The sequence below is a fragment of the Prunus dulcis genome, chromosome 6 (genome assembly GCF_902201215.1).
Source record: "Prunus dulcis chromosome 6, ALMONDv2, whole genome shotgun sequence".
Taxonomy (NCBI): Eukaryota; Viridiplantae; Streptophyta; class Magnoliopsida; order Rosales; family Rosaceae; genus Prunus; species Prunus dulcis.
In genome coordinates, this window is record NC_047655.1 from 18,433,111 (window position 1) to 18,453,219 (window position 20,109).

The window sequence follows — 20,109 nt, forward strand, 5'->3', positions numbered from 1 at the left end:
TTATCTTGAGAAAATAATTATTCCAAAAAATCATTTTTCATACTTAGTCAATATTTTTACATAAAATAATTTTTCATGTATGATATGAATGCATGAAGGGACCTAAGGTCAATTTAGGTACGTAAAAAGCCTTAGATGTTCAATCCACAAAAAGTGTTTAGCATTTCATAATTGCACCTTCGCTAAAAAATTCTTGGGTCTGCCAAGGCCTGAGACTGAGCTCAAACACACACCTCCACCTACTTCTCATCACAAAATCTTCAATCTCTGACGAAGATGGGAACCTTGAGCTGAGTAATCTACATTGCTGAATTTGGGATCCGCGAGACCAGCTAAGCCATTGATCGCCTTGGTTCCCACCTCCAGGGCAACTACTACTTCCAAGAACATCGTACCCCTCCCAATCCTTCTCCTTCAACTCAATTCCTCCAAACCCTAATATGCACGCACAAATGCACAATTTTCATTATGTTGCTTTTGTTTATCGAGTCGAATTTTTGAGATCCATGAGGGGTTGGGTTTTGCATGATTTTTTAGATCTACTTGGAAGAGGAGATTGACGTTGGTGGGAACTACAACCCACCTAAAAGGACCAAAACACCTCTCATTTTGACGGAAAGAAGTAACATAAGTTACTCCAAGGCTTTTGCTATAAACGAAAGTAAAGGTAAGGGACCGTGGAAGCTATTTTGAAAGTTGCGGGATCAAAGCTAAAGTCAATGCAAAGTTCAGGGACCATAGCTCCTAAAAAGCTTAAAGAATTTTACAACGATCTTCAATCATATAATTTTTGCTTTCCTTTGTAATGGTTCGTTTTAATTTAGGGAGTATCAAGCGACACCGTTTTGTGCACATCATACAAATAAAAGACGACAGCCCAAGAAACATCGCCGTTAGAGAATCCCATGTTCATGCTCAGACACAAACCCATCCACCTCTTCAAACGTGTTCCCTCCTCTCTTCCATTTTGCTCATTCTCTGCTTCTAACTACCTTAACTGTCAGCTTGACTCTTTCCTCTCCAACCAAAATTCAAATCTCCAATATCTCTCTCAATCCCATGCTCTCATTGTCACTTCTGGAAACTCAAACAACATCTTCATAGCCGCAAAGCTAATCTCTCTTTATGCGTCTCTCAGCAAACCCACTTTTTCCACCAAAGTGTTTGGTTCAGTTTGTCCCAAAGACACCTTTCTTTGGAACTCCATAATCAAAACCCATTTCTCCAATGGCGATTACTCAAAAGCCCTTGATTTCTTTTTCCAAATGCGAGCTTTGGGTTTCGCTCCTACCCAATTTACTCTTCCAATGGTCGTTGCCTCCTGCGCCGAGCTAATGTTGCTAGAACATGGCAACAATGTTCATGGGTTGGCTTTGAAACTCGGGCTTTTCTCAGGTAATTCGGCAGTTGGGTCTTCGTTTGTGTATATGTATTCAAAGTGTGGTCGAATGGAGGATGCATATTTTATGTTTGAGGAAACTACTGTGAGAGATGTGGTTTGTTGGACCGCGCTTATAATCGGGTATGTGCAGAATGATGAGACTGAGAAGGGTTTGGAGTGTCTTTGTGAGATGCATAGGGTTGGTGGCTCTGATGAGAGGCCAAATTTTAGAACATTGGAAGTTGGGCTTCAAGCTTGTGGGGATCTGGGTACTCTGGTAGAAGGTAAATGCTTGCATGGTTTTGTAGTAAAAAGTGGAATTGGGTGTTCCGAAGCTGTTAAATCTTTGCTTTTGTCCATGTATTCCAGATGTGGGGCACCTGGTGAATCTTATCTTTCGTTTTGTGAAATAAAAGATAAAGATCTTCTATCATGGACTTCAATTATTGGTGTTTATGCCAGATCAGGTTTAATGGATGAATGCTTACGTTTGTTCCAGGGAATGCAGGTCAGTGATATTTTCCCAGATGAAATTGTAGTCAATTGCTTGCTTTCAGGATTTAAAAATTCCACAACTATCAACGAAGGAAAGGCCTTCCTAGGATCGGTCATAAGGAAAAACTATGCATTGAGTCAGATGGTTCATAGTGCACTGTTATCCATGTACTGCAAGTTTGAGTTATTGACTCGTGCAGAGAAGCTCTTTTTTGGAATGCAGCATCAAAACAAAGAGTCTTGTAATACTATGATTTGTGGCTATGCTAAAATGGGACTACATGTAAAATGTATAGAACTGTTTAGGAAGATGCAACATCTAGGCATTGAAGCTGATTCTAATAGCTTGGTCTCTGTGATTTGTTCGTGTTTCCAGTTGGGAGCAATCCATCTTGGGCGATCACTTCATTGCTACCTAATTAAGGTTTCTATGGATGACAATATATCGGTAGCCAATTCACTCTTAGACATGTATGGAAAAAGCGGTCATTTGAACATTGCAAGGAGAATTTTTAGTGGGACACAGAGAGATATTATAACATGGAACACAATGATCTCATCTTACACCCACGCTGGACATTCTGCTGAGGCAATAGCCCTATTTCAAAAAATGATTGCAGTAAATTTCAGGCCCAATTCAGCAACATTGGTAACAGTGCTTTCAGCTTGTTCGCATCTAGCATCTCTGGGAGAAGGTGAAAAGATTCACAGTCACATTAAGGAAAGACGACTTGAGATCAATTTATCTCTTGCCACTTCATTAGTTGATATGTATGCAAAATGTGGGCAGCTTGAGAAATCAAGAGAACTGTTTGACTCAATGGAAGAGAGGGATGTCATTTCTTGGAATGTCATGATCTCAGGTTATGCAACGCATGGACATGCAGAGCCTGCATTAGAAATTTTCCGCAAGATGGAAAATTCAAATGTTAAACCAAATGAACTCACATTTCTTGCTCTTCTCTCAGCCTGTAATCATTCAGGACTTGTTGAAGAAGGGAAATATCTGTTTGGTAAAATGCAAGATCTTTCTCTGAAACCAAATTTGAAGCACTATGCTTGTATGGTAGATATTCTTGGAAGGTCTGGTAATCTGCAAGAAGCTAAAGATTTGGTTCTGTCAATGCCTATTCCTCCTGATGGTGGCGTGTGGGGGTCATTGTTAAGTGCCTGTAAGATTCACAATGAAATTGAGTTGGGTGTAAGGGTTGCCAGGCACGCTATAGAATCTGATCCAGAAAATGATGGCTATTATATAATGCTTTCCAACCTGTATAGTTCTGTTGGAAGGTGGGAGGAGGCTACAAATGTGAGAAAAATGATGGAGAAAAAGGGCATAGGAAAGACACAGGGTTGGAGTGTTGTCTAACTTGTGTAATCGAGAGAAACGGAAATTTTTTACTAGAGAAGTAATCAGGATCCACACTGACAGAAGCAAAAAAAGTCGATCCTTGTATGTCCTGAATTTTGGTCCACCGGCAAAGAATGTGGCTACAACTGCTATTGAACTAATTTAGATTGCAGGTAACATTCTTGTTTAATGCCCTGGACTACTTTTTAACCTTTTGATACTAGGCTGTTGGAGATACTGCAGAGAGATACATGCATTATGGAATAACTGTTATGCTTTGTTAGCAGATAGCTGTGCTGCCTACTGGTTGTTTGGTAAGTGCTGCTCTTAGAACAAACTGGTTTAATATGGGGATATTTGGTCTATAGTTCCCTAAAAGCTTTAGCTCATCAAACATTGGAGCAGGAACTATTATTGGGATGGATGAATCTAATTTCAGGGACTTGATATATAGATATTTATTGATCTGAATTTAGTTGCTACATAAAAGTTCACTTCTGTTGTATGCTGGTGTTTCTCTTGAAAACAGCTTCCTTCTAAAAAGCAGTACAATGTCATCAAAACATAAATCTACTTCATATTTCTCTAGTATAAATTCTGATAATTTTTCTTTTTCCTACTTCCTCTTTCATCTCACTAGACTTAAAACCAAAGCTGTACTGCTAGGGCTGTGTTGACCATAATCGTTGTTAATAATTCGAACATGGGACCTCGAATGCAGGGGTACCTGCTCTAGAAAATGACAAGACGAAACAGAGCCTTTAGACGTTTGCGTCCTAAGTCAACAAGCAGACAAACTAAATCAAAAGTAGGTGACTTAACACTCACAAAAGTGATCAATATCATCAATTTCGACTTTAAATCATTGTAAACAGGTCACCAACGTTGGGTCAAAACAAATGGCCTGCTTTCAACCCAAAAATAAAACAGGTGGCTGTGGAAAAAAAAAAACATTATTTTGATGTGGACATCCATCCACAAAGATTGATTCTAGCAGCTGCTGCTCCTCATTGGTCTGGTGTTGTGTAAAACTTATTATTTATTGATTATCTCTAACCACGTCTCAAACTCGATCATTATCTGCATCTGCATGCATCTCTCTACTAATAAATAACGAAGTTGATAGACTGGTCGGCTATGTTTTTCTACACGAAGCCTTTTTTTCCTTCGTAATTTATTTGAAGAGTCGCTTTATTATAAACTTTTTTTTTGTTTTGGTTACAAGGAGGGCCGAAGCCCAAGAAAAGACCAGAAAGAAAACTACATTGGAACAAGCCTAGCAATGATCATCTTAACAGAAGCATTTGTCAAGAGGCTTACAATAGAAGGAGGGGGAAGATCGACAACATGATAACCCAAATTGGAACTTTGACCCATATGTGCCATATGGTCAGCAACAATTTTTTTTTTTTTTTTTTTTTTTGTCAACCCAGCAATAATGCTTTGTTCTCTGTAAATATGAGAAATGGAACACTCTCAGTCACGCAAAAGCATGTCTTTGCAACTATGGATGAGGCTAGAGAGAGGGTGGCAATCCAAAAATCAAAACTTCTGAATTACAAAACTTTGTTAACAATCAAAACTTCTGAATTACAAAAGCACTTTTTGTGCTTTTTAACAGTCACTTGGAATTTTTAATCTAACATGTTTATAATAAAAGCACTTATAACTGAAAGCGTTTTCTACACAAGTAATTCCAACTTCAAACACCATCCAAAAATTCATAAAGGCGTCTCTTCATAAAGCATGCAAATGTTTATTCTTATGAAACAAATTTTTTTAAAAAAAAAATCTTTTTAGCAAAGGACTCACTAGTATAATAGTTTGGAGAAACTGCTCCCCATTAAAGGTCCTGGATTCCAGTTATAGCATCCGTGTAGTGTGTGTGACCGCTCCTCTCAATATAAAAAATCTTTAAAAAAAACATATTTTAAAAATATATTTCAACTAAACACTATAAAAATTTTTTTTAGTTTGTAAAAATTTTTTGACTAGTTTTTATTGCCCGCACTGGTTATATATAACTAGCCTTTTCGCATGAGCTTCCACACCTATGAGAGGCTTTGTTTTTTAAAATTTAAAATTTTATTTTAAAATTAAAAAAGATATTAGGTAGTTGTGTGCCATAAAAATAGGATCAATTATTTGAATTTTCTTTTAATTTTAATTTTTTTAATATGAAAAAGTATGAATTTACTATATTATCCTTATTTAATTAATAATTTCAATTCTACATTAATCAAAGATATTTTTTGATATTTAATGTTTTACATGACTTTTGACATATATATATATATATATATATATATATATGGCTTAAATGTTAAAATGGTCCCTGTGTTTTACACAATTGGCAAATTTAATCCCTGTGTTTTTAATTTGGTCAATTCAGTCCCCGTGTTTTACTCCGTTAGCCAATGTTGCTCACTATGTTAAATTACCTTTAAAAAAATTCATTAAAATTTAAAAATTAATATAAAAAAATAGTTTAGTTCAGTTTATAATATTAATACAAATAACAAAATAAAAAAAATTAATAAGAAATTCTGGAAAACCAACAAACTGTGTCCTCCTCTCATGCTGCTGCCGCCACCCAACCCAACACCACAACCATCAGTTGCTTGCCAATACTGATGTTGAATCTTTATTTCACTCATATTTTGTGGGGGTGGGTGGGATGGAAAAAGGAAGAGAGAAAGAGAGATGGAGGAGTTGTGGGGAGGGAAGGGAGGGCTCGGGCTAGGTTTCTTTATCCCTCCAAGGGTTTGTTGGTTCGTAAATTTGTGCCCCTCACCTGGGCTAGGGCCCGATTCTTTGATGGCTCCAAGAGATAACCCATCAAGGAGACCTCCAATTGTTGTACTCATGATATTGAAAGGTGAGGCACTTTACTGCAATGAATGTGGAGCAGAGCAAAAGAATCAGCGAAAAGAAATTGAAGAACTTGGTTGCCATGTTGGGATTCGACAATTGAAAAACAGAGAGAGAGAGAGAGAGAGAGAGAGAGAGAGAGAGAGAGAGAGAGAGAGAATAGGGGGGTGGTTGGGACTCCTCATGGTGGTTGTGGTGGCATGAGAACATAGAGGCTGTCGGGTTTCCAGATTGTTTTTTTAACATTTTGTTATTTTAATTCATATTTGTTTGCTTTGTAAACAGAACTTAATAATTTTTAAAATTTTAAATGAATTTTTCAACAACAATTTAATGAAATGGACAACATTAACTAACGGAGTAAAACACAAAGATTAAATTAATCAAATTAAAAACACAAGGACTAAATTTACTAATTGACTAAAACACAAGAACCATTTTAACATTTAAACCTATATATATAGATTATGCGCATATTTCGCCGATCACGTTATAAAAGCACTTTGGCCCACGCATTAAGTTTTGCAAGAGAAAAACAAAGGAAGTAGGCACAACGATGTGACAATATAAGACATCAGCAGCAACAGACAATGTCAAGTGTTGTTGTTGCTCAGTGCCATCCGACGCATGCAACAATGCTAATATTTTAAACTAATTGCCTTTATGGGGCGGCGCGGTTGACGCCCATCTTCTTTGACGTTGTAAATGAAGGTCAATCTTCATCATAAAAGAGTCAAGTGTTTTAATTCAATTCATCAACGCCGTTCAAAAAACATTTACAAAGGCTCAAAGTCAACAGCTGGATAGAAGCTTTTGTTTGGCAACCAAATTCTCAATACCAATAGGGTTCAGGGTTTTTTTTGTTTATGTCGTTGCGCGTTAAATTTTTATTGCATGTTCAAGTATATATGTTTATGGTTGCTTATTTAGGGATTTTAATCAATTTTTGGGTTGTACATATTCTCTCAAGATCAATTTAACTTCTTGTTGTGTTTGGTTACTGGAGAAGTTGTATCCATATTCGACATTTTAGTTGCTTTGTACTTATTTTTGTTTATCTTATTAATAAAATACTATCGCTCTTTTATCCCAAAAAAAGTAATAAGGTTGTTTGAATGATACAATTGTCAATTTTGATACATGCTATAGACAAAAAAATTAATGGAATTTTACGGAAGGATGAAATTGGAGCACGTGCTGGACGACATAAATTAAAAAATTAAGTTGGAGGACTAAAATAAAAACCGGATACAAGACCAAGAAATCCCTAATGGCATTTGCATACAAATCGTTGAACTCCAAAACGGATTAAACTTTTGCTATGAAATTGTATTATGCAGGGAGTGGGGGCAATCCTCTTTATTAGTTTCACATTTTTTCTGGGGTTGGTAGACGAATATTCTTTCTTATATTAAAAACAAATGACAAATTGAGATAATAACTATAATCATTTTTCAAAGGAGGAAATGCATTTACCGCTTTGTAATAATCTATGCAAAGTTTCCCTCATAGTTTTTTTTTTTTTTTTCCTTTTCTTATCTATTTTTATCTGTACTAGAAAGAGAATCCTCCCCATCAATCTTGATATAGAAAATGTAAAGGATAGTCTTATTACATTTTTGTTTGACAGTTGCACTCAATTTTTTTGTCAATAAAATTTATTGTTTATACTCATTTCAATTTGTAAAAACAATTACCAACTAGCCTTAACTAAGGTTATGGTAGACTAACCACGAAGCATGCGACTAGCACATGGATTATTTAATCGACTTATGACATCACTCTCACATAGATGATGACAAGAACGATATATATTTATGATAAGATTTGACACTTTTAATGTGACTAGCTCCATTATAATAGTGTAGCTTTGTTATGGATGTATTCGACGGTTATAAAAAATAGTTTGTAAATATCTCATATTAAGTGCCATAATAATCATAACCCACTTTTAAACATTGAAACGAGAAAAAAGCGTGTTGATTTTCAGTTGGCTACCCCTCCACTGTAAAATAAAGACAAAGAGAAAATTCCACTTTTCCCTTTTGTTTTTTGTTTTTTAATTTTTATATCCCGCCCTTAACAAACCATATAAAGCCTCCTTGTCGCTATGTAATAAGATAGGCCAGGCAGCAAGGCTCCGCCATTTCCATAAGCCTCTCTTTGACTCTCCAACTCTCAAACTCCCTCCATTTTCTTCTTCTTCTTCTTCCACGACCTCAAAAATGCCTGGCTGCTTTAGCTTGACAGCGTCGCGCGACCGCTGCTTCCGCTACTCCTTCTCATCGCACGGCCTAAAATCCACCACCACCGATTTGGGCGAAGGCACAATCATGCACTGCTGGGTCCCCAAATCCCACTCCCAATCCAAGCCTACGCTGCTCCTCATCCACGGGATCGGCGCCAACGCAATGTGGCAGTGGCATGAGTTCGTCGCCCCTCTAGCCTCCCGCTTCAACCTCTACATCCCGGACCTTATCTTCTTCGGCGACTCCTTCTCGACCCGACCCGACCGCTCCGAGACTTTTCAGGCCCAGTGCGTCGTGGGCCTCCTGGAGGCCCACGGGGTGAAGAAAATGAGCGTCGCTGGGATTAGCTATGGTGGGTTTGTGGCCTACAGCATGGCGGCGCAGTTTGGGGAGCGGATAGAGAGGCTTGTGTTATGCTGCGCCGGGGTGTGTACGGAGGAGAAGGATATGGAGAAGGGGATGTTTCAGGTGAGGAGTGTGGAGGAGGCTGTGAGTATTTTGCTGCCTCAGAGGCCTCAGCAGGTTAGGCAGCTGCTGAAGATCTCTTTTCACAAGCCTGCTAAGAATGTGCCCTCTTGTTTTCTCAATGATTTTATTGAGGTAAGCAAAACTTTCTGAACCCTCCTTTTTTTTCTCTGAGAATGAAATTGCATGTGTCTCTATGTGTGTTTTGGGGTGTTTAATTTGTTGGGTTTAATTCAAAAGAGCAAATTGGCATCTTAAAAAAAACAAAGTTTCTTTCTTTCTTGCCTAATGCAAGTTAATATAGTTGATGCATTGTACGAACATACATTTCAGTACCATATGTATCTGGTTTGAATATTCACAGAGTATCTGGGTCATACATGAATCATAGCCAAATCAATTGTCAATTGGCTGATTCGTACTCATAAGAAACAAGATAAAATGATGCTTCAAAACTGTGAAACTAGCATCTAATCAGTCACGGGAAGTGATATTTGTGTTTGGTGGAACACAACAAAACCCGTTTTGGTCCTGTTTGTAGGATGAAGATGGTAAATTCAGATTGACTCATGCACATAATAACTTTCATCTCTTTTGCCAATAATTTCTTTTTTGCGCTATCAGATTGCATCTCTTTTGGACTATGTTTTGCCTCACATAAAGACAGAGCTTTCCTCTGTTATTCAGGGATATGTGTCAATCCCAAGTGTCAATGGGAAAATCTTTAGGCTGCCAAAGACTACAGTTCATGGTCATAAAGTGCTCAAAATATTGTTTGTTTACCGTTGATTCTGTAATGCAGCGGCAAGTGGTGCAAGTCCTGTTTGTTCATATTAAATAAAGATGTTGTTCAATATTTCTCATTTCCCAATATTACGGGCGATATAGTAATTTCACCTGAAACTTGTCTTATGAGTTTCGGTTGACTGGCAGGTGATGTGCACAGAACACCTTCAAGAGAGGAAAGGATTGATTCAAGCATTGCACAAGGACAGAAAATTGTCTGATCTTCCCAAGATATCCCACGTAATTTTCTAACATGTTTTGAATTTGGGGGCATTGTGTTTATCTTTTTGGTTTTGTGGAGTACTTAAAGGCAGAATTTCTTCTTGATGCAGCCTACACTAATCATCTGGGGAGAGCATGACCTGGTATTCCCACTGGAATTGGCGCACCGATTAAAAAGGTAAATCGGGTGGGTTTAATTATTTCTATAACATTATTTGTGTGTTATTTCTATAGAACATTATGATTAAGACAAACCAAAATCATGTCCATGTTTACTTTTTGGCCGGTTTAAGTTGACTTGGGCAAACATTGGAATTCATCCAGTGGGAAGACCACTTCTAAACATAATTGCATGGGTCTATCTTCTATGCATCAATTTTTTTCGGAAGTTTGGTCTTACTGTTCTTCCTCTGTTGCAGGCAAATAGGTGAGAGTTCACAACTAGTGATCTTAAAGAATGCAGGACATGCCATAAATGTAGAGAAACCGAAAGAGATGTACAAGCACATGAAGTCTTTCCTCATTGATCCTCTTCCTCCACCTAAACAAGAAAGCCACAGCAACGGCCGCAAGGTGGATTGAAATTTGAAGAGAAGGTGAAGAGCAATCAAGATGACTAGATAAGTAACTGGTTTTCATTTAAAACCTACAATATGAGATATGCTGGTGCGTATTGTGGATTATGTGGTCATTTTGTATATTTATAAGACGAAAAGGTGTATATCAGCGCAGTAGAACTGGATTACGCAGATGTTTCTTTTAATGATTTCATGAAAATATCATGAGGGAAATGTTTTCTTACTAGATCGTCGGTGACATAGGATACTTGTATTGCTAGACTATGAATCTAGACCATTGGATCATATTAATTCTTACATGAATGCTTGCAACATAAGCAACTATTTGGCAACGTAATAAGGGGTAATAAAGACTATGCTCTTAGGTTCCATTTTGGATTTGACTAGAAAAAACCTAGAAAACATTGGATTCAATTTATTTCAAATAACTAGATGTAAAACATTTGTAATGGATTTAAAATGACTATATGTAACGACTCATTTGAAATCTATTTATTTTCTTCATTTTCTTATTCAAATCTTAACATAGATGAATGGATTGTAGTACAAACAATTAAATCCTAGATTTGACATTACTCCATCCAAGCAAAGATATGATTTCACTTGTCTAGGAAGCTTTAAAAGTTAAACTCATGTTAGTGCTTTTAAAAAGTAAAAACTCTGTTGGTGTCCATGAAAAAAAAAAAAAAAGCCAGTAGCATCATGAGTTTAGCGTTCTTATAATTTGCAATAAACACAATAAATTCAATTAAACCACCCAAACTTCCCAACCAAAATCATATGGTCAACGGGGTCTAATCCAATAAAAAAAGATATTGAATTTGACTTGCATACCAGAGGTCTCAGGTTCCCCTACATGGCATCTTAATTGTGTGTGTGTGATAAACGCCTATCAAATTAGTTTAGACAATCATTGTATTAAAAAAACGCATATCAATTGATCCGATCCTTGAAAGTACCTGAGGCCGAGGTTAATTTAATTGGATGGTTAAGGTTTCCAGGTGGAGCATCACATCCTATATGTGAGGAAGATGCTGATGCATTGCTCACCTTTATTCCTCTTCCTTTTCAATTTGACTGTTTTATTATTCTAATTTTTTTTCTTCACATAGTCACATAAATATTTTTTGGGGTCCAATTACAATTCAAAAAAGATCAAAACAAGAGTAGGAGATTTCCCAAAAAACCACGAGCGCGAACCACATTTTCCCTGCAAAATTGAAAAGATGACGAAAAAATCAGCACTAAAGTTTAGTTCCCCATTTTCTAATTCTGTAGCTTCCACCTTAAGGCCTAAGCTATCTCTTCTTTTTGCTCACGCAATAAAGTTGTCTTTATCCTCCAATACAAATCCCATCCCAAACAAACACACAAAGTTATGCAAAAACTGGACTGCACTTTCCACTAAAGCTCAAGAGCATCCGGTGCGCATTTTATGACAACGAGGCATCAACATTTAAAAATGATTATCTAACCAAAATGAAAACATTTTTTTTTTTTTCATCTTTAATAATTTAAATTAAAAAAAGAAGAAGAAATATATCGAAGAAGAAGAAGAACTTACAAGCAGGTAGTAAATTAGAGGCAGAGCCCCAAAACAGTTCCTGATCTGGACTGAAATTATTGTTGCAATCCGAGGAGGTGTTGTAGCCATTCTTACACCCGCAGAGAAACGAATGATCATCAACACTATACCCACAAACCCCATCACTCATCTCACAGCTCTTGCACTTGGTGTCCACAATGCCACTATCCAAATCACCATGGCTATACTTTAACGCCACCCCATACTCCCACCGGGAGGGGTCCGTCGGGTAGTCTCCAAGGGACACCACGGAGGTATACCCGGCGCACTTCAGCCCGCAGAGGTCCAGCTCACCCTTGCTATCAAGATTGCCGGGTGAATACACACAGCAAGTGTTGGTAGGGGGGAACAAAGGAAGGCCAAGACCAACCACAGAAGGGCACGTGTAGATAGAAGCACAGAGGTTAGAGTAGGAAGGATCACAGACCGGGATGCCGGAGGAGTCTCCGAGGGTGAGAGAAGAGGTGGGGGGTGGGCAGGACAAGAGGATGAAAGTTGATCGGCCGAGCTGAAAAGGGCTGGCCCAGTCGAGGCCGAAGTTGGATGGGGAGGGTTGCATGGAGGAGCAGGAGGACATGGAGGGCGGGGTTAGGGTTAGGGTTTGGGTGGAGTAGGAAATGGAAGTGATTGGGTATGAGGCTGTGTGGGTGGTGAGGAGGAGCTGCTGCTGCTGCTTTTGGTCCTTGTTGGTAATTTCGCAGGCTATGTAGGGTTGGAAAGTTGGGGAGCCACAGCCAGCGCCTGTGCCAAAGGGATATTTGAGTTTAAGGGAACCACATGTGGTTTGGCATGCAGGAGGTTTTTGGGCTATGGTGAAGCAGAGGAGGTTGAAGAAGATGATGCATAAAAGAGCTGGTAGGAGTGTTTTTTGTTCCATTGTTGGGATTCTCTTGGCTTCTTTGTCTAATATACGATGATATTATGATCTTATCCAAGAGAAGCAAGAGATGTGTATTTGTGCTTGCTGGGTATAGGAGGAGAGACAGGGGAACAGATAAATTTAGGCAGTGGGCAATCAGATAAATTTACTACTGTTTTTAATGTATAAACGATATGCTAAATTCATCTAACTTATAGAAGAAGAGACTCGAATTTGAGTGTAAGGGACGAACTCACTTTTCCCCACATCGCCCAACAAAAAGGAACAAAAGTGTAGAGGAAGAAAGCAAGAATCATTAAAGATTTGCATAATACAAAGGTACTAAAATTGATAACCAAAAAAAATCTATCCGACCTGCCGGATTCGAACCAGCGACCTAAGGATATCTACCAGGTAACCCCACTACAGTCCTCCGCTCTACCAACTGAGCTAAGGTCGGTTGCTTGTTCATCCTGGTAGTAAATAATATTTATACCTTATAGATGTGAAAATAATTCAAAAAACCCCTTAAAATGTCCGAAATTTTGAGTCAGCCCTCTAAAATTGGCGCCATTCCGTATTGCCAAATTGTTTATTACCTTATATAGATGGAAAAAAAAAAAAAAAAATCTTAGTGAGGCTGTTACGCAAAAGATATGTGCACTTTCACTTGAATAAGTTGTAGCTTTTGAATAAAAGGGTTGCAAACTTTTTAGATCGTTTGAGTCCGAACTTTCCCCAGATTCGTCTCATGTTCTGCATCTTTTTTTCAAGGCTAAATGCAGTGAGGTTTGACGGTGGCGTTGCTTCATGTGGGTGTTGTAATGGTCATTTAAGTTGAAGGGTTATGTGTTAAGAGTTTTGGGTCTTTTTGGGTTGTGTGCTTGACTTGAGAGTATTTTCAATTTTAGTGATGTGATTTTTGTTATTGTTTGTGCAATATTTGTGTGCTTTAATTTTGCGTGTTTGGACTCGTTGATTTTGATGCCCTTTTGAGTGTGGTGCTTCAATTGTTTTATTGACGTATTGACTGTAATATTAGAATGTATCTAATAAAATTTGCTATTTTGATGATTGAAAAAAGAATAAAGAAAAAGAATGCGAACTATGGTCGTAGTATATGCATAAGAATTACTCTTGAGAAAAAGAAAACGACTTGTACATTGTCTAATGAATGATGATCTTAAGTTGAATTGAAACGGTACTTTTTGAAAACAAATCTTCGACATAACGAGGAGAAATTTATTAAGAAGAAGAATTAAACAGCGAGGGGATAACTTGCCAAATTCCACAACAAAGCCAACCCCAAGGATGAGATCAAACTAAACATACAAAATCAACGAAATTGAAGCATGAGAAAACCCACCAAATCTTTAGCAGAAACGATAGCAGCCCACGAAAATAAAAAAGTCCCACCAATAATAGTCACGGTTATCAGCACCAAAAAATTGAAACCGTACTTACATAGGAAGAGATTCAAAGATATCATTTTGGAGTCAAACATTCCACACTCAAATCTCAATATTAGGTGAAAAAGCTTTGACACTAGGTGGTGTAAATTTGACACAAATGGACAATTTTTGTCCTTTATAGTGCAGTGCTTTGTATAGGTGCTCGTAAAGTAGTACATTCCTGGTTGTTTCAATTCAAACTTTGCCGAAATTTTATGATATATACATACATTTGTATATAGACCTCGTTTGTTTTACAGAATTACCTTCAACATGATCATTATAAAGACGGTCTAAAATAAATTTGGGTTTGACTAAGTCCTGTCCTATTTTTGATGAGATGCCCGACCAAGGGGCTAGATAGTGCTATACACTAGTCAACCATCGTAATGTAGAGCATTTTTAATCAATCTCTCAAAATTATTATAAGAAGGTCCACCAATATCAGTAGCTTCAATTGCCTTGTTCTTCCATTCTAGTGCCTTTTGCTTCAATTCCTCCCCCTTCTCTCCTTCCATCATTTCCTTAACAAGTGCTTCAATTTCATAGCGCTTCACATCATGCTTTACCTCCAAACCAATCCCCCAACTGCTGCATGCATATCCACAATTCGTCTGTTGATCAGCAAAGAAAGGCCAGCAAATCACAGGCACACCCTCACATACAGTTTCCAAAATAGAATTCCAACCACAATGTGTCAAGAAAACAGCGACAGATGGATGTGCTAAAACTTGCTCTTGTGTGCACCAACTTGCTATCTTACCCCTATCTTTGATCTCTACAAAATACTCTGGAGGCAGAAGTGCTGAGTCATCACTTCCCATTACCACGTCAGCCCTAACTATCCACAGAAATGGGTGCTTGCTATTTGCCAGCCCCCATGCAAATTCTTTCAAGTGTTGCTCTGTCATCACAGTCACACTCCCATAATTTACATACACCACTGAGTTCGGTTGTCTCTTGTCAAGCCATTCAACACATTCTCTGTCTTCCTTCCATAAGCTTGGGCTGAGTGACTTGATTTGGCTGTCATCAGCTGAGACATGCCTGCATAGCAAAGGAAGTGGACCTATTGTGTAAATGTTGGGGAAAATCCCCGAGATTGCTTCTAGCACTTGGTGTTCGAATTCGTCGAATGTGTTGAAGATGATTGCAGAGGATTTCAAGCAGTTTTGTGCTTCTGATCCCATGAAATCAAACATTATTTCGTTAGGATGGTAAGGGATGTCTTTGAGCCTAACATTTGTCATGCCCGGGATCCAATCGATTATTACATCAAGTGGATCATCTTGATTATCCAAGTTTTTCTCTGAAACACATACATATAATGGAAGTTTGTGATCAGATTAAGAGCTGATAGTCATATAAAGAGTAATTCTGCATGTTTCAACAAATTTGTCAAAGCAAGTAATTCTTCATATCTATTCATTAACTAACACTTAATATATTAAGATTCCTTGAACCCCTTAAAATTGATGGCTTGAATGAAAACAAGAAGAAAAAAAATGAGTACCTTTGAATGGAACCAAGCCTCTTTTTAGAAGTTCACTATACTGCAAGTAACCCATGAAGCCACAAGCAGAGGCAGTCCAAAACTGAACCTCTGGAATGCCCAATTCCACAGCAGCTCTGCTCCCAAACCCCATGACCCCATCTGAAATTATGCAAGTAACTGGGGGCACTTCAGACAATTGACCAAGCTTAACCAGAAGCTCTTTGAAGGGACCAAGACAGTTTTTTCTGATGGAATCACTCAGTGCAGGAACATATTGGGTAGCATCTTTGTCAGATGGTGGAAGCCCATCTGGTATGGCCTCAAATCTAAAGCCAGGTAAGCCGACAAGGGATGATGGGTGCCCTTGAGACCTGATCAAGCGCCTGTGGTTGAACTCAGTGTTGACAAAGGTTATGTGAAAGCCCCTTGAGTGTAGGAGCTTGGCTAATTGCATCATAGGGCCAACATGCCCTTGTGAAGGGTAGGGGACGCAAACTACATGGGGTGGTTGTGTTCTGCCTCCAACTGGAGCCATCTTGGGTAAATTTTACTTGGCAAGAGGCAAGAGGCAAAAGCTGCAACTAGATATGGAGGAAGTCTGTTGTTTTAGCCGCTGATCTAATAGTTAAGATTTTTCAGTTGTCATGGCTTCTTTTATTATATTTTTACCAACTATAAATTGGCCTTCCAATCCTTTGGTCTTTTTTTTTTTTTTCGGATTACATCCAGTCTTAATGATCTTATCTCATCATATTCATTGGCTTTTGTCTTGTTTTGTAATTCGACTTATCTTATCTCATCATGTTAGGGGCGGAACTCAAAAACTTTTTGATATGCAGTTTCAAAACTGTTTCAAAATCTTAAAAATTTTGAGCAAGGGAGAAGGCTTTTAATTATATATATATATAGTGTATTTGGGGTAATTTTTAGTTTGAGTTTTTAAAAATTAGTCTACCAAGTCAAATTCTGTTTTTAAATTTAAAAAATTGTATTCAAATAGAATACCAAACGAACCCTTAACTTTTGAAACGCTTCAAAATCTGAAATAGAGACTGACCCAATACAATAATCAACAGGTAATTCGAGTATCAATCATATATATGCATTTGGAACAAACTAGAAGGCTGAACGGAGATATTAATTTTATTCATAAGCCAAGTGTGCTTGCAACTAGGACAGAGTTGGGCTGCAAACAACTAGAGAAACAACTGAGGTCCAAATAAAACATAAACATTATTACAGCACCTACACATGAAAATAAGATAAAACCCCTTAGCAAATAAAAGCTAAGCTTAGCCAAGTCTTGACAAGGAACCTTATTTGTTCCTCATTGTAGCAGTCATTCACCTTAATGGAGAGACTTAATCAATCTATCAAAATTATTGTACGATGATCCTCCAATATCAGTAGCTTCTAGAGCTTTTTTCTTCCATTCTCTTGCCTTTTGCCTCATCTTCATCCCTTTTTCCCCTTCCAGCATTTCCTTAACAAGTGCTTCGATTTCGTCACGCTTCACATCGGGGCTCACCTCCATTCCAATCTCCCAGTCAGTGCATGCGTATCGACAATTCGTTTGTTGCTCAGCAAAGAAAGGCCAGCAAATTACAGGCACGCCTCCGGATACACTTTCAATAGTAGAGTTCCAGCCACAGTGTGTTAAAAAGGCCCCAACGGATGGATGATCTAGCACTTGGTCCTGTAGACACCAGCTTGCTATATAACCCCTATCCTTAATCTCCTCAAAAAATTCACTGGGTAAAATAGCTGAGTCTCCCTCTACCACGTCAGGCCTAACAATCCACAAAAATGGGTGCTTGCTATTTGCAAGCCCCCATGCGAATTCTTTCAGATGCTGATCTGTCATTGTAGTTACGCTCCCATAATTTACATACACAACTGAACTAGGTTTCTTCTGATCAAGCCATTTCAAACAATCTGTGTCTGCTTTCCATAAGTTTGAGCTAAGAGACTCGACCAATTTGGTTTCGGTTTCAGGCAAATGCCTCTCAAGCAACTTAAGGGGGCCAATGGTGTAGATGTTAGGGAACATGGTCGATATGACCTCTAACACTTCATGTTCAAATTCATCATATGTGTTGAAGATGATTGCAGAAGACTTCAAACAGTTTCGTGCTTCGGATCCCAAGAAATCGAACATTATGTCGTTGACATCTGTGACTCTGATGAAGCTGGGGATGTCCCTGAGCCGAGCATTTTTCATGCCTGGGACCCAATCAATTGGTGTATCCAGTGTACCATCATGCAGGAAAGTCTCATCTGAAATATGCATGGAAGGTGAATAATATGTGTGATCATACTTTATATATGGTCACATTACACTAAACTCATAGGCTAATATTCCACTTCAAAAGTGTTCAAAGTGTTCAGACGAAAAATATATATTCCAACTGAAAGTTGTTCAAGAACTGAGATTCCATACATACAAAGATATATATTTTTTGGTATTAATGTGCAACACATATTTATTTATTATTTTGTAAGGAAACGTATCATTAAACCAAATGATCATTAATAATATATTGATTCTACGATGAAAATATACAATAACAGAAAAGATTGTAGCTAGGTCCATCTAACAACATTGTTTTCGGCACTTGTTAGCGAGAGTGAGCATTTACAATTCATCCAAGTTCAAAATGCAAGTCCCCCACACTAATTGGAGTAGTTTTGTCTGGTTTCTGTTGTTTATTATTCATTGGTTACAACGATGATGTTTTAGCTTTTTGCTGATTTTTCTTGTTTTTTTTCCTTTTTCTGTCTTGTTTGTCTCGTTAAAAAAACAGAGAGATGCACCCTGTTTGGTTTCTCTTGTTTATTATTATTATTCTGTCCTGTTTGTCGTGGGTGCAAGTTTAATATGCACTTCCTCTTTTTGAGAAATTTATTTATATAATCACGAGGTTAATCAGGTGATATAATAAGCGCATAGCTATTAACTGGACCTAACTTTTCGAACAAAATAATTATTTATTTTGGATTCTAACTCCTATGTTTGATTCCCCCTCCATCAATATCGCTTTGTATAAAAAAAAATATAAAAAAATGTATTTTTATATTGAACAAAGAAATTATGTCTATGTTATTATGCATTCGAAATTAACACTGAATGATTTTCAACATGCTTATGTATCACATAAACTAATACCATATATGATTTTCTTATAGAAGAATTAATTTATATTTATTAAAAAGATTTATATTGTAGAATATATATAATCTTGAAAGAAGTTAAAAGATTAATCTTTTGAAAAAGCTAAAAGCAGATGTGCTTGGAATATTATCGTGGGATTGAATGATTCAACCTCAAGTCAAGTGCTTGTAATAATTAAGTTAAGGAAGTATACCTTTGAATGGAACAAGGCCTCGCTTGACGAGCTCACTGTATTGCAAGTAACCCACGAAGCCACAAGCAGAGGCAGTCCAAAACTGGACCTCCGGAATGCCTAACTCCTGAGCAGCTTGCCTCCCAAATCCCGTGACACCATCTGCAACTATACAAGTAACTTGTGGCACTTGAGATGAGGAGTTGATCTTAGTGACCAGCTCTTTGAATGGACCTAGACAGGTTTTCCTGGTGGAGTCGCATATGGCTGGAACATCTTGGGTTGCATCCTTATCCGAAGGAGGCAGCCCGTCCGGTATGGTCTCGAACTGGAAGTCGGGCAAGCCCTTGACGGAGTCCGGGCCTTTGGACCGGATTAGGCGCCTGTGGTTGAACTCTGTGTTAACAAAGGTTATGTGGAAGCCTCTTGAGTGAAGAAGCTTAGCTAATTGCATCATGGGGTTTACATGGCCTTGAGCTGGGAAAGGGACACAAACCGCATGAAGTTTTTTGGTTGCTTCTCCTATTGAACCCATCTCTCTTTACCAATATAAGCAAGACCTGTGTGGTGAGACCCAACTTTGCTCGTGTCATTTATAGAAAATGTGCCAAGCCTTGCCTCTTCGGCACTTGATACTGACATTGGAGTCACTTTTGTCAAAACAAAACAAAAATTACAGTTTACTAATATACAAGTGATGTGTCGGTAACAATAAAATTGCCCATTTCACCAGATCCTCACATGGGCTGACATGGGATAGGTAGAAACACGTATGATTACCTTGCCCTTGCTGCAGGGCCGCCCCTGCCTACCAATGGACACCGGTGCGTGTAAGAGCTCGTTTGTCCTTTTCTATGCCGCTAGCTTTGAACGGATGACTGACCCCGGCAACATTAGAGGAGTAATTAATTTTACATCATTGTCATTGAAGGGCACGTTTTCTTACTAAGAATATAAATATTGTAGCTATATAGAAC

General features: G+C 38.0%; 5 protein-coding genes and 1 non-coding gene across 7 annotated transcripts; 2 read left to right on the forward strand and 4 right to left on the reverse strand.

Moving 5' to 3' along the window:
* Positions 1–883: 883 nt before the first annotated feature.
* LOC117631765 (pentatricopeptide repeat-containing protein At4g39952, mitochondrial) lies at positions 884–4,588 on the forward strand. Of its 2 annotated transcripts, none has more exons than XM_034365060.1 (2): positions 884–3,400; positions 4,453–4,588. In XM_034365060.1, exon 1 carries the CDS (start codon positions 906–908, stop codon positions 3,243–3,245), a length of 2,340 nt encoding a protein of 779 aa, XP_034220951.1. In that variant the 5' UTR covers positions 884–905; the 3' UTR covers positions 3,246–3,400; positions 4,453–4,588. The 2 variants fall into 2 exon arrangements, with proteins under 2 accessions (XP_034220951.1, XP_034220950.1); XM_034365059.1 differs by lacking the exon at positions 4,453–4,588 and adding an exon at positions 3,515–3,805.
* Positions 4,589–8,226: 3,638 nt separating this feature from the next.
* LOC117629508 (monoacylglycerol lipase abhd6-A-like) lies at positions 8,227–10,730 on the forward strand. Its single transcript, XM_034362010.1, has 4 exons — positions 8,227–8,947; positions 9,746–9,838; positions 9,931–9,998; positions 10,240–10,730. The coding sequence occupies exons 1-4, from the start codon at positions 8,324–8,326 to the stop codon at positions 10,400–10,402; spliced, it is 948 nt and encodes a 315-aa protein (XP_034217901.1). The 5' UTR covers positions 8,227–8,323; the 3' UTR covers positions 10,403–10,730.
* A 729-nt stretch (positions 10,731–11,459) lies between these two features.
* Positions 11,460–13,006, reverse strand: LOC117632180. Its single transcript, XM_034365603.1, has 2 exons — positions 11,963–13,006; positions 11,460–11,608 (listed from the first exon to the last, which is right to left on the reverse strand). The coding sequence occupies exons 1-2, from the start codon at positions 12,858–12,860 to the stop codon at positions 11,544–11,546; spliced, it is 963 nt and encodes a 320-aa protein (XP_034221494.1). The 5' UTR covers positions 12,861–13,006; the 3' UTR covers positions 11,460–11,543.
* A 205-nt stretch (positions 13,007–13,211) lies between these two features.
* Positions 13,212–13,302, reverse strand: TRNAY-GUA. The gene is given in 2 exon segments: positions 13,212–13,247; positions 13,266–13,302. It is a non-coding gene; the product is annotated as a tRNA-Tyr (tRNA).
* Positions 13,303–14,478: 1,176 nt separating this feature from the next.
* LOC117631437 (linamarin synthase 2-like) lies at positions 14,479–16,421 on the reverse strand. The gene is made up of 2 exons (XM_034364581.1): positions 15,807–16,421; positions 14,479–15,602 (listed from the first exon to the last, which is right to left on the reverse strand). Exons 1-2 carry the CDS (start codon positions 16,321–16,323, stop codon positions 14,671–14,673), a joined length of 1,449 nt encoding a protein of 482 aa, XP_034220472.1. The 5' UTR covers positions 16,324–16,421; the 3' UTR covers positions 14,479–14,670.
* Positions 16,422–16,913: 492 nt separating this feature from the next.
* Positions 16,914–19,684, reverse strand: LOC117632907 (linamarin synthase 2-like). Its single transcript, XM_034366535.1, has 2 exons — positions 19,154–19,684; positions 16,914–18,065 (listed from the first exon to the last, which is right to left on the reverse strand). The coding sequence occupies exons 1-2, from the start codon at positions 19,665–19,667 to the stop codon at positions 17,137–17,139; spliced, it is 1,443 nt and encodes a 480-aa protein (XP_034222426.1). The 5' UTR covers positions 19,668–19,684; the 3' UTR covers positions 16,914–17,136.
* Between the last annotated feature and the right edge of the window lie 425 nt (positions 19,685–20,109).

Excerpts from the sequence above, each read along its gene's own strand:
- LOC117631437 (XM_034364581.1), bottom strand. The coding sequence starts at position 16,323 with ATGGCTCCAGTTGGAGGCAGAACACAACCACCCCATGTAGTTTGCGTC. Across the intron at positions 15,603-15,806 it reads AGGCTTGGTTCCATTCAAAG|AGAAAAACTTGGATAATCAA; the intron begins GTACTCATTTTT and ends TATGTGTTTCAG.
- LOC117632907 (XM_034366535.1), bottom strand. The coding sequence starts at position 19,667 with ATGGGTTCAATAGGAGAAGCAACCAAAAAACTTCATGCGGTTTGTGTC. Across the intron at positions 18,066-19,153 it reads AGGCCTTGTTCCATTCAAAG|ATGAGACTTTCCTGCATGAT; the intron begins GTATACTTCCTT and ends TGCATATTTCAG.
- LOC117632180 (XM_034365603.1), bottom strand. The coding sequence starts at position 12,860 with ATGGAACAAAAAACACTCCTACCAGCTCTTTTATGCATCATCTTCTTC. Across the intron at positions 11,609-11,962 it reads CTCTAATTTACTACCTGCTT|GGAAAATGTGGTTCGCGCTC; the intron begins GTAAGTTCTTCT and ends TCAATTTTGCAG.
- LOC117629508 (XM_034362010.1), top strand. The coding sequence starts at position 8,324 with ATGCCTGGCTGCTTTAGCTTGACAGCGTCGCGCGACCGCTGCTTCCGC. Across the intron at positions 8,948-9,745 it reads TTCTCAATGATTTTATTGAG|GTGATGTGCACAGAACACCT; the intron begins GTAAGCAAAACT and ends GTTGACTGGCAG. Across the intron at positions 9,999-10,239 it reads TTGGCGCACCGATTAAAAAG|GCAAATAGGTGAGAGTTCAC; the intron begins GTAAATCGGGTG and ends CCTCTGTTGCAG.
- LOC117631765 (XM_034365060.1), top strand. The coding sequence starts at position 906 with ATGTTCATGCTCAGACACAAACCCATCCACCTCTTCAAACGTGTTCCC.